General features: G+C 66.9%; 1 gene segment (V, D, J or C); it reads right to left on the reverse strand.

The window, feature by feature from the left end:
* Positions 1 to 38: 38 nt before the first annotated feature.
* Positions 39 to 7,787, reverse strand: LOC132222408 (immunoglobulin heavy constant epsilon-like). The segment is given in 5 exon segments: positions 39 to 404; positions 484 to 804; positions 889 to 1,212; positions 1,318 to 1,620; positions 7,726 to 7,787. Coding segments are annotated over 4 exon segments (1,275 nt in total).
* Positions 7,788 to 12,569: the final 4,782 nt, after the last annotated feature.

The following is a 12,569-nucleotide window of genomic DNA, read 5'->3' on the forward strand; positions in this document are numbered from 1 at the left end:
TGACAGCAGGGGCAGGGGCGGCAGGCCCTATCCCGTCCCAGCGGGAGCCCTGGAGGGGGCGGGAGGCAGGCGCTAGTTACCAGGGTCTCTGGACACTGATCGCTCGAGGGTCCGGGAGCCGGGCAGAGCCTCATGGGTCACTCGGCAGGTGAACCTCCTCTTCTCCCAGTCGGCCCGGTGGACCTCCAGGCGGCTGAAGACGAAGAAGGCGGGGCTGGCGCCCGGGTCCCTGAGGGGCTGCGTGGTGGCGTGCTGGTCGCTGGGGATCAGGGCGCCGTCCCGCAGCCACTGCACCGAGATGTCCGCGGGGAAGAAGTTCTGCACCAGGCAGGTGAGGGTGGCCTGGGCCCCCTGCTCCTTCTCGGGCGGCGGGAACACGAAGACCTCGGGGGCAGCGCGCTTGCCTGTGGACGGGCGTGGGGTCAGCCGGCTCCGGCTCCAGGGGGGCCCGCCCGCCCGCCTCCCCTCGGCCCGGCGGCTCACCGGGGGCCTTGGCGATGGTGCGCACGATGGCCTGGGGCAGGTCCGGGTGGGTCAGCCTGCACTTGTAGGTCTCGCCCTCGATCCAGTCGCCGGCGTCCACGGGCAGGGTGGAGGTGACGGAGTAGGTCATGTTGAAGTGGCGCTTGCTGCTGTGAGTGGCCCCGGTTAGGGGGGCCCCGCCCTCCCGGGACCACTGCAGGTTCACCCCCTCCAGGCTGGCCAGGTCCACCGCCAGGCAGACCACCTTGGGCGACTTGTGGACGTGCAGGTCCAGGGGGCTGGGCGGGATCAGGTAGACGCTCACGCCGCGGGGCTCGGACTCTGGTGGGTGCGGAGGGGCTGCGTGAGGCTGCGTCCGGCCCCTGCCGGCCCGAGAGGCGGGTGTGGGTGCGGGGAGGGCTGTACCTGGGCAGGTGCGGGCTCGGGCCTTAACGGTGCAGCCGTGCAGGCTGACCTGGCAGGTGTAGGTTCTCAGGGACACCCACTCCCCCTGGCTGATGTTGAGCCGGCTGGAGGTGGAGGCCAGCGCGCCCTCCTGCCGAGGGGGGTCGGTGGTCGGGGACAGGTTCTCGCTCCTCTGCCCGTCCACCAGCCAGGTGACCTCGAGGTCGCCCGGGGTGAAGTCGGTGATGAGGCACAGCAGCTGGATGGTGGCCTGGGTGTCGCCGCTGGGGTCGCAGGACGAGTGGTAGAGCCTCACTGTGGGCTGGGTGACGTTCGTGGCGCACGCTGGGGACAGAGGCGGCGGGCCCCACGGAGGCCTCTCTGAGCCTCTGAGCCCCCCTCGGCCGCCCTCCTGCCCGGCCTGCTCCTCGCCCGCTGGCCTGGGCCTACCTTTGGGCTTGCTGACGATTGTGGACCCGGCGTGCCTCACGCTGCAGGTGAACGTCTGTTCGGCCCATTCGCTAGAGGCGGTCATGTGGCTGCTGGTGGTGTAGCGGCTGGAGTTCAAGTTGAAGACGGCGGGGAGGGTCACGACGCTTGTATTCAGGGACCCCGTGTCCCAGGTCACGGTCACGGTCACCGGCTCCGGGATGTAGTCCCTGACCAGGCAGCCCAACGTCACAGAGGCGGCCCCCCCGGCGGTGCCTCTAGAGCAGGGGGCCAAGGGGAAGACGTCTGGGTGCTGCATGGAGACTGCAGGATGGAACGGGCCCCAGTCAGTGCTGGCGCCTTGGCCTTGGGCAGCCTCTCCCAGGGCCCTGGGAGTCTGGGAGGGAGCATGGGCCCTCCTTCCAGCCTGAGGCACGGAGCAGCCCTGGCTCGTTTGGGGCTCATCCCCGGTTCCTCCCAGAAGCCTGTGCCGCCCGAAGCTGCTGCTGTCCCGCCCCTGGTCGGACCCTTGGGCCTTGAGTAGCAGCACACACCACCCGCCCACGGGGGAGCTCTCCGCTCCTCAAGCAGCAGAGGCTCAGTGCCATCATCCCCCACTGTGGAGCAGGGACCCCGAGACCCCAGGGATCAGCAAGATGTCTCCTCTACCCCACCCTCAGCCCCCCTCCTTAGGCCTGGGGTCCAGAGGCCCCCAACCCATAGGAATCACGAGTGTGGCCCATCCCACCCCCACCTCCTGCTCACTGGGCTGGACGCTCTGCACCTGAGGGTGCCCCTTCACCCTACCTCTCTGACCAGCCAGGCTTCCCTGCTGACCGCCCGAGGGAGCTCGCTTCAGGCCTGCCCCCAGCAGTGACCCTGCCTGCCGTCCCCTGGCCTGGGAACCCCAGACCTCAGCCCATCGAACCCGGGCCTATCTCTGTGCAGCCAGCCCAGGTCAGCCCAGTCCAGCTCAGCTCCAGAGAGCCCACCTGGGTCCAGCTTGGCCCAAGTCAGCCCAGAATAGACATTTCAAGCCATGAAACTTATCTCTGTCTACAAAGTCAAACCTAATGCATTCTACCTCATCCATCTCCACCCGCCAGCCAAGGACAACCTTTCTCACGGATGGGGTACATTTAGCACAACTGAGCCAAGTCAGGAAGATCTCAGAAAACAGCACTACCCTGCAGGACCAGGCAGAGGCCAGCAAAGCCCAGCCCAGCTCAGCCCAGCTCAGCCCAGCCTAGCCCAGCCCAGCCCAGCTCGCCCAGCTCAGCCCAGCTCAGCTCAGCCCAGCTCAGCCCAGCTCAGCCCAGCTCAGCCCAGCTCAACCAAGCTCAGCTCACCAGCCCAACCAAGCCCAGCTCAGCTCAGCCCAGCTTAGCTCAGCACAGCTCAGCCCAGCCCAGCTCAGTCCAGTTCAGCCCAGTTTAGCTCAGCCCAGCCTGGCTCAGACCACCTCAGCTCAGCTCAGCCCAGGTCAGCTCAGCCCAGCTCAGTTCAGCCCAAGTCAGCCCAGCTCAGCTCAGCTCAGCCCAGCTCAGCCCAGCTCAGCCCAGCTCAGCCCAGCTCAGCTCAGCCCAGCTCAGCCCAGCCCAGCTCAGCCCAGCTCAGCTCAGCCCAGCTCAGCCCAGTTCAGCCCAGCCCAGCCCAGCTCAGCCCAGTTCAGCTCAGCTCAGCCCAGCTCAGCTCAGCCCAGTTCAGCTCAGCTCAGCTCAGCTCAGCTCAGCCCAGTTCAGCTCAGCTCAACCCAGTTCAGCTCAGCCCAGTTCAGCTCAGCTCAGCTCAGCTCAGCCCAGTTCAGCCCAGCTCAACCCAGTTCAGCTCAGCCGCGCTCAGCTCAGCTCAGCTCAGCCCAGCTCAGTTCAGCTCAGCTCAACCCAGTTCAGCTCAGCTCAGCCCAACTCAGCTCAGCCCAGCTCAGTTCAGCCCAGGTCAGCCAAGGTCAGCCCAGCTCAACCCAGTTCAGCTCAGCCCAGTACAGCACAGTCCAGCTCAGCTCAGCTCAGCTCAGCTCAGTAGAGCCCAGATCATCCCAGTTCAGCCAAGTTCACTGGCCCAGCTCAGCCCAGTTCACTCAGCCCAGCCCAGATCAGCCCAGTTTAGCCCAGCTCAGCCCACTTCAGCCCAGTTCACTCAGCTCAGCCCATCCCAGGCCAGCCAAGCCCAGCCCAGCCCAGCTCAGCCCAGCTCAGCCCAGTTCACTCAGCTCAGCCCAGCCCAGACTAGCCAAGCCCAGCCCAGCCCAGCTCAGGCCAGTTTAGCCCAGCCCAGCCCAGCTCAGCCCAGCTCAGCCCAGCCCAGACCAGCCAAGCCCAGACCAGCCCAGCTCAGCCCAGTTCACTCAGCCCAGCTCAGCTCAGCCCAGTTTAGCCCATCTCAGCCCAGCTCAGCCCAGCCCAGGCCAGCCAAGCCCAGCCCAGCCCAGCTCAGCCCAGCTCAGCCCAGCTCAGCCCAGTTCACTCAGCTCAGCCCAGCTCAGCTCAGCTCAGCCCAGCTCAGCCCAGCTCAGCCCAGTTCAGCTCAGCCCAGCCCAGCTCAGCCCAGTTCAGCTCAGCTCAGCCCAGCTCAGCTCAGCCCAGTTCAGCTCAGCTCAGCTCAGCTCAGCTCAGCTCAGCCCAGTTCAGCTCAGCTCAACCCAGTTCAGCTCAGCCCAGTTCAGCTCAGCTCAACCCAGTTCAGCTCAGCTCAGCTCAGCTCAGCCCAGTTCAACCCAGCTCAACCCAGTTCAGCTCAGCCGCGCTCAGCTCAGCTCAGCTCAGCCCAGCTCAGTTCAGCTCAGCTCAACCCAGTTCAGCTCAGCTCAGCCCAACTCAGCTCAGCCTAGCTCAGTTCAGCCCAGGTCAGCCAAGGTCAGCCCAGCTCAACCCAGTTCAGCTCAGCCCAGTACAGCACAGTCCAGCTCAGCTCAGCTCAGCTCAGCTCAGCTCAGCTCAGCTCAGTAGAGCCCAGATCATCCCAGTTCAGCCAAGTTCACTGGCCCAGCTCAGCCCAGTTCACTCAGCCCAGCCCAGATCAGCCCAGTTTAGCCCAGCTCAGCCCACTTCAGCCCAGTTCACTCAGCTCAGCCCATCCCAGGCCAGCCAAGCCCAGCCCAGCCCAGCTCAGCCCAGCTCAGCCCAGTTCACTCAGCTCAGCCCAGCCCAGACTAGCCAAGCCCAGCCCAGCCCAGCTCAGGCCAGTTTAGCCCAGCCCAGCCCAGCTCAGCCCAGCTCAGCCCAGCCCAGCTCAGCCAAGCTCAGCTCACCAGCCCAACCAAGCCCAGCTCAGCTCAGCCCAGCTTAGCTCAGCACAGCTCAGCCCAGCCCAGCTCAGTCCAGTTCAGCCCAGTTTAGCTCAGCCCAGCCTGGCTCAGACCACCTCAGCTCAGCTCAGCCCAGGTCAGCTCAGCCCAGCTCAGTTCAGCCCAAGTCAGCCCAGCTCAGCTCAGCTCAGCCCAGCTCAGCCCAGCTCAGCCCAGCTCAGCCCAGCTCAGCTCAGCCCAGCTCAGCCCAGCCCAGCTCAGCCCAGCTCAGCTCAGCCCAGCTCAGCCCAGTTCAGCCCAGCCCAGCCCAGCTCAGCCCAGTTCAGCTCAGCTCAGCCCAGCTCAGCTCAGCCCAGTTCAGCTCAGCTCAGCTCAGCTCAGCTCAGCTCAGCCCAGTTCAGCTCAGCTCAACCCAGTTCAGCTCAGCCCAGTTCAGCTCAGCTCAACCCAGTTCAGCTCAGCTCAGCTCAGCTCAGCCCAGTTCAGCCCAGTTCAGCCCAGTTCAGCTCAGCTCAGCCCAGCTCAGCTCAGCCCAGTTCAGCTCAGCTCAACCCAGTTCAGCTCAGCCCAGTTCAGCTCAGCTCAACCCAGTTCAGCTCAGCTCAGCTCAGCCCAGCTCAGTTCAGCTCAGCTCAACCCAGTTCAGCTCAGCTCAGCCCAACTCAGCTCAGCCCAGCTCAGTTCAGCCCAGGTCAGCCAAGGTCAGCCCAGCTCAACCCAGTTCAGCTCAGCCCAGTACAGCACAGTCCAGCTCAGCTCAGCTCAGCTCAGCTCAGCTCAGCTCAGTAGAGCCCAGATCATCCCAGTTCAGCCAAGTTCACTGGCCCAGCTCAGCCCAGTTCACTCAGCCCAGCCCAGATCAGCCCAGTTTAGCCCAGCTCAGCCCACTTCAGCCCAGTTCACTCAGCTCAGCCCATCCCAGGCCAGCCAAGCCCAGCCCAGCCCAGCTCAGCCCAGCTCAGCCCAGTTCACTCAGCTCAGCCCAGCCCAGACTAGCCAAGCCCAGCCCAGCCCAGCTCAGGCCAGTTTAGCCCAGCCCAGCCCAGCTCAGCCCAGCTCAGCCCAGCCCAGACCAGCCAAGCCCAGACCAGCCCAGCTCAGCCCAGTTCACTCAGCCCAGCTCAGCTCAGCCCAGTTTAGCCCATCTCAGCCCAGCTCAGCCCAGCCCAGGCCAGCCAAGCCCAGCCCAGCCCAGCTCAGCCCAGCTCAGCCCAGCTCAGCCCAGTTCACTCAGCTCAGCCCAGCTCAGCTCAGCTCAGCCCAGCTCAGCCCAGCTCAGCCCAGTTCAGCTCAGCCCAGCCCAGCTCAGCCCAGTTCAGCTCAGCTCAGCCCAGCCCAGCTCAGCCCAGTTCAGCTCAGCTCAGCTCAGCTCAGCTCAGCTCAGCTCAGCCCAGTTCAGCTCAGCTCAACCCAGTTCAGCTCAGCCCAGTTCAGCTCAGCTCAACCCAGTTCAGCTCAGCTCAGCTCAGCCCAGTTCAACCCAGCTCAACCCAGTTCAGCTCAGCCGCGCTCAGCTCAGCTCAGCTCAGCCCAGCTCAGTTCAGCTCAGCTCAACCCAGTTCAGCTCAGCTCAGCCCAGCTCAGTTCAGCCCAGGTCAGCCAAGGTCAGCCCAGCTCAACCCAGTTCAGCTCAGCCCAGTACAGCACAGTCCAGCTCAGCTCAGCTCAGCTCAGCTCAGCTCAGCTCAGCTCAGTAGAGCCCAGATCATCCCAGTTCAGCCAAGTTCACTGGCCCAGCTCAGCCCAGTTCACTCAGCCCAGCCCAGATCAGCCCAGTTTAGCCCAGCTCAGCCCACTTCAGCCCAGTTCACTCAGCTCAGCCCATCCCAGGCCAGCCAAGCCCAGCCCAGCCCAGCTCAGCCCAGCTCAGCCCAGTTCACTCAGCTCAGCCCAGCCCAGACTAGCCAAGCCCAGCCCAGCCCAGCTCAGGCCAGTTTAGCCCAGCCCAGCCCAGCCCAGCCCAGCCCAGCTCAGCCCAGCCCAGACCAGCCAAGCCCAGACCAGCCCAGCTCAGCCCAGTTCACTCAGCCCAGCTCAGCTCAGCCCAGTTTAGCCCATCTCAGCCCAGCTCAGCCCAGCCCAGCCCAGCCCAGCCCAGCTCAGCCCAGTTCACTCAGCTCAGCCCAGCCCAGACTAGCCAAGCCCAGCCCAGCCCAGCTCAGGCCAGTTTAGCCCACCCCAGCCCAGCTCAGCCCAGCTCAGCCCAGCCCAGACCAGCCAAGCCCAGACCAGCCCAGCTCAGCCCAGTTCACTCAGCCCAGCTCAGCTCAGCCCAGTTTAGCCCATTTCAGCCCAGCTCAGCCCAGCTCAGCCCAGTTCACTCAGCCCAGCTCAGCTCAGCCCAGTTTAGCCCATCTCAGCCCAGCTCAGCCCAGCCCAGCCCAACTCAGCCCAGTTCACTCAGCTTAGCCCAGCCCAGACCAGCCAAGTCCAGCCAAGCCCAGATCAGCCCAGCTCAGCCCAGCTCAGCCCAGTTCAGCCCAGCTCAGCCCAGTTCACTTAGCCCAGATCAGCCCAGTTCACTCAGCCCATCCCATCCCATCCCATCCCATCCCATCCCATCCCATCCCATCCCATGAGGGTGGTGGGACCAGGTCAGCCCAGTTCAGCTTGGCTCAGCTAAAGCTCAAGCTCAGCAGGAAACAGCCCAGTCTAGCCAAGCTTAGTCCAGCCCAGCTCAACCCAGCATGGCCGAGCACAGCCCAGATTGACCAACCTGGCCCAGCTGAGCCAAGGATACCCCATCTCCCTTTAAACAACTCTGTCCACTTCAGCCACCTTTGGCCCAGCCCACCCCAGCGCAGACCCCTTATTCAGCCCAGCCCAGGCCGGAGGCTGTGCCCCAGGCAGGCCTGCTGTGTCCCCTGGCCCTGGGCTGGGGGCTGTCCTCCTGGCTGATCTCCGTGCAGCCCACTGCCCGTACCCTCTGCATGTTCCCTGCCCTGGGCCTGGGCCCTGCCAGCCTGTTCCATGGAGGCTCTTGGCTCCCTGTCTCCTCCAGGTTGGCTCTGGTCTTGGTCCTGCTTCCCTGTGTCCCCATTCAGGGGAGGGACAGCTGAGCGGTAAGCAGTGACCAGGAGGCCAGGGCCAGGCTGGGTGGGCATCCAGGTGTCCTCTTCCGGGCAGTAGCCTGGGCGGCCTGTCCCTCACTGCTGCCCGGACCAGCCCCAGAGCGGAGGTACCTGGAATGCTGGGGCCTTGGTCAGGTGCCTGGCTGGTGAGGTGACTGGTGTGGCGATGGCGCGGCCCATCCCCACCACCCGTGGCTCCCGGGAAAGGCTCCCAGGCCGGAGAGCTCAATCTTTAGAAAGCATTGTTGGTATTTTTACATCCAGATAATGGGGTGGGGGGAGGGGAGCTCTGCCTCATCGCTCTGGGCTAAAAATGGAATGGGAACCCCCGGCCGCAGCCCTTCTCTGTTCTTGGGAAGTGGATGGAGCACCTGCCGGAGAGGCCCCCACACAGGTGCTCTCCTGCCTGCACCTCGTCCCCTCCACTGCCTTCGCGGCCTGCTCCCTGGGCGCTGTCAGCACACCCGGGGTCACCTGCTGCCCTGAGGAGGGAGCGGCACCAGGCCACCCGTGCAGCCTGCTCCCTGGGAGGGAAGGGCTGTGAGTCTTTGTGCTGAGAGTGGAGGCCTGGTGGGCCACACATCGACATGCGGACAGGGCCTCCCGCCGGCACGCTGCCCACCATCATGGGTCTTGCCCCTGGAGGAGCGGACTCCTGGGGTGCGTGTGCAGGGCACGGGCCATTAGGGACAGGAAGACCCTGGCTCTCCCTGGGCCCTGGCACATGCTGGCGGGTGACCATCACCCATGAGCTGCTCCCATGTCATGTCCTGGAGCTGGAGTCCCTGTCTGGGCTGTGACCGGTGGTCTGGCCCGTAGGGGCCAGAGGGGCCTGGGGGGAGGCTGGTGGTGACCCCTCCAGCCGCTGGAGCCTGAGGGCACCGTGCCACCTCCCTGCCGTGCATGGCCACCAAGGGTGTGGGGCAGAGGGATGGCCTGGAGGTGCCCACGGCATCGACTCTGATTTGCTGGGGCGGCCCATTGTCGACGCTCTGGTGTGTGCCTTCATGCCGTGGATGTGTCCCACAGACCTCTGTGTCCTCAGAACCCCCTGAAGGCCCCCTTCCAACCCAAGGGAACCTGGCAGTCCAGCTGGTCAGTGTGGGGTGCAGAGGCTTAGAGAGGACACATCAGGACCCTGTCCCCTGGGCCAGTTGTCCCCATGCAAGAGGCTGTGTGCAGGTGGCTCTGTCAGGCCCCGTGGCCTGGGGACACCCCAAAAGGGCTGCTGCATGGAAGGCTGGGCGGGGCGCGGGGGGGCTGACAGGTGCACAGCGCAGGACACAACAGGAGCCGCGGTCCCTGGGCAGACCGCCCTGGCCTGTCACACCCACGCTTGGCTCTGGGGATGGGTGCTGCACGGAAGACACTGGGGAATATGGAATTCCTTGGAAGAGCCCATGATTCTGAGAGAAACCAGAGGCCTGGAGCAGGCAGAGCCCAGCTGGGCAGCTTGGTGGGCTTGGCTGGTGGTGCCCGACCCTGCAGTCTTCACACATGGGGATGTGTGGGGCTAGGGCTCTGCTCAGCTGCCCTGGTCCCTGGCACCCCTGTCCATTCTCCCAGGGCTGTGGGCACATGGGGCCCGGGCCTCCAGCCAAGCTAGCCACCTGGCTTTATCCTTACTTCCCAGATGGCACTGGGGCAGGGGGCCTGAGGAGGTGGGCGGGGGCTTGTGGAAGCGGGCAGGGACCTGTGGAGGCGGGCAGGGGCCTGTGGAGGCGGGCAGGGACCTGTGGAAGCGGGCAGGGGCCTGAGGAGGTGGGCGGGGGCCTGTGGAAGCGGGCAGGGGCCTGTGGAGGTGGGCGGGGACCTGTGGAGGCGGGCAGGGACCTGTGGAACCTGGCAGGGACCTGTGGAGGCGGGCAGGGGCCTGTGGAACCTGTCAGGGACCTATAAAGGTGGGCAGGGGCCTGTGGAGGTGGGCAGGGACCTGTGGAACCTGGCAGGGACCTGTGGAGGCGGGCAGGGGCCTGTGGAGGCGGGCAGGGACCTGTGGAGGCGGGCAGGGGCCTGTGGAACCTGTCAGGGACCTATAAAGGTGGGCAGGGGCCTGTGGAGGTGGGCAGGGACCTGTGGAACCTGGAAGGGACCTGTGGAGGCGGGCAGGGGCCTGTGGAGGCGGGCAGGGACCTGTGGAGGCGGGCAGGGGCCTGTGGAACCTGTCAGGGACCTATAAAGGTGGGCAGGGACCTGTGGAACCTGGCAGGGACCTGTGGAGGCGGGCAGGGGCCTGTGGAGGTGGGCAGGGGCCTGTGGAGGCGGGCAGGGGCCTGTGGAGGCTGACAGGGGCCTGTGGAGGCGGGCAGGGACCTGTGGAGGCGGGCAGGGACCTGTGGAGGTGGGCAGGGGCCTGTGGAGGCGGGCAGGGACCTGTGGAGGCGGGCAGGGGCCTGTGGAACCTGTCAGGGACCTATAAAGGTGGGCAGGGGCCTGTGGAGGCGGGCAGGGGCCTGTGGAACCTGTCAGGGACCTATAAAGTTGGGCAGGGACCTGTGGAACCTGGCAGGGACCTGTGGAGGCGGGCAGGGACCTGTGGAACCTGTCAGGGACCTGTGGAGGTGGGCAGGGGCCTGTGGAGGCGGGCAGGGGCCTGTGGAGGCGGGCAGGGACCTGTGGAGGCGGGCAGGGACCTGTGGAACCTGGCAGGGACCTGTGGAGGTGGGCAGGGGCCTGTGGAGGCGGGCAGGGGCCTGTGGAGGCGGGCAGGGACCTGTGGAGGCGGGCAGGGACCTGTGGAACCTGGCAGGGACCTGTGGAGGCGGGCAGGGGCCTGTGGAGGCGGGCAGGAGCCTGTGGAGGTGGGCAGGGACCTGTGGAGGCGGGCAGGGACCTGTGGAGGCGGGCAGGGACCTGTGGAGGCGGGCAGGGGCCTGTGGAACCTGTCAGGGACCTATAAAGGTGGGCAGGGGCCTGTGGAGGCGGGCAGGGGCCTGTGGAGGCGGGCAGGGGCCTGTGGAGGTGGGCAGGGGCCTGTGGAGGCGGTCAGGGGCCTATGGAAGTGGGCAGGGGCCTGTGGAGGTGGGCAGGGGCCTGTGGAGGCGGGCAGGGACCTGTGGAGGTGGGCAGGGGCCTGTGGAGGTGGGCAGGGGCCTGTGGAGGTGGGTGAGGACCTGTGGAAGTGGGCAGGGGCCTGTGGAGGCAGGCAGGGACCTGTGGAACTGGGCAGGGGCCTGTGGAGACGGGCAGGGGCCTGTGGAGGCGGGCAGGGACCTGTGGAGATGGGCAGGGGCCTGTGGAGGTGGGCAGGGACCTGTGGAGGCGGGCAGGGGCCTGTGGAGGCGGGCAGGGACCTGTGGAGATGGGCAGGGGCCTGTGGAGGTGGGCAGGGGCCTGTGGAGGCGGGCAGGGACCTGTGGAGGCGGGCAGGGGCCTGTGGAGGTGGGCAGGGGCCTGTGGAGGTGGGCAGGGACCTGTGGAGATGGGCAGGGGCCTGTGGAGGCGGGCAGGGACCTGTGGAGGTGGGCAGGGACCTGTGGAGATGGGCAGGGGCCTGTGGAGGTGGGTGAGGACCTGTGGAGGTGGGCAGGGGTCTGTGGAGTCGGGCAGGGGCCTGTGGAGGTGGGTGAGGACCTGTGGAGGTGGGCAGGGGTCTGTGGAGGCGGGCAGGGGCCTGTGGAGGTGGGCAGGGATCTGTGGAGATGGGCAGGGGCCTGTGGAGGCGGGCAGGGACCTGTGGAGGTGGGCAGGGGCCTGTGGAGGTGGGCAGGGGCCTGTTGAGGTGGGTGAGGACCTGTGGAGGCGGGCAGGGATCTGTGGAGATGGGCAGGGGCCTGTGGAGGTGGGCAGGGACCTGTGGAGGTGGGCAGGGGCCTGTGGAGATGGGCAGGGGCCTATGGAGGTGGGCAGGGGCCTGTGGAGGTGGGCAGGGACCTGTGGAGGTGGGCAGGGGCCTGTGGAGGTGGGCAGGGGCCTGTGGAGATGGGCAGGGGCCTATGGAGGTGGGCAGGGGCCTGTGGAGGTGGGCAGGGACCTGTGGAGGCGGGCAGGGACCTGTGGAGGCGGGCAGGGGCCTGTGGAGATGGGCAGGGGCCTGTGGAGGCTGGCAGGGACCTGTGGAGACGGGCAGGGGCCTGTGGAGGCGGGCAGGGACCTGTGGAGGTGGGCAGGGGCCTGTGGAGGCGGGCAGGGGCCTGTGGAGGTGGGCAGGGACCTGTGGAGGCGGGCAGGGACCTGTGGAGGCGGGCAGGGACCTGTGGAGGCGGGCAGGGGCCTGTGGAACCTGTCAGGGACCTATAAAGGTGGGCAGGGGCCTGTGGAGGCGGGCAGGGGCCTGTGGAGGCGGGCAGGGGCCTGTGGAGGCGGGCAGGGGCCTGTGGAGGTGGGCAGGGGCCTGTGGAGGCGGTCAGGGGCCTATGGAAGTGGGCAGGGGCCTGTGGAGGTGGGCAGGGGCCTGTGGAGGCGGGCAGGGACCTGTGGAGGTGGGCAGGGGCCTGTGGAGGTGGGCAGGGGCCTGTGGAGGTGGGTGAGGACCTGTGGAAGTGGGCAGGGGCCTGTGGAGGCAGGCAGGGACCTGTGGAACTGGGCAGGGGCCTGTGGAGACGGGCAGGGGCCTGTGGAGGCGGGCAGGGACCTGTGGAGATGGGCAGGGGCCTGTGGAGGTGGGCAGGGACCTGTGGAGGCGGGCAGGGGCCTGTGGAGGCGGGCAGGGACCTGTGGAGATGGGCAGGGGCCTGTGGAGGTGGGCAGGGGCCTGTGGAGGCGGGCAGGGACCTGTGGAGGCGGGCAGGGGCCTGTGGAGGTGGGCAGGGGCCTGTGGAGGTGGGCAGGGACCTGTGGAGATGGGCAGGGGCCTGTGGAGGCGGGCAGGGACCTGTGGAGGTGGGCAGGGACCTGTGGAGATGGGCAGGGGCCTGTGGAGGTGGGTGAGGACCTGTGGAGGTGGGCAGGGGTCTGTGGAGTCGGGCAGGGGCCTGTGGAGGTGGGTGAGGACCTGTGGAGGTGGGCAGGGGTCT

The sequence above is a fragment of the Myotis daubentonii genome, chromosome 20 (assembly GCF_963259705.1).
Source record: "Myotis daubentonii chromosome 20, mMyoDau2.1, whole genome shotgun sequence".
Classification (NCBI taxonomy): domain Eukaryota; kingdom Metazoa; phylum Chordata; class Mammalia; order Chiroptera; family Vespertilionidae; genus Myotis; species Myotis daubentonii.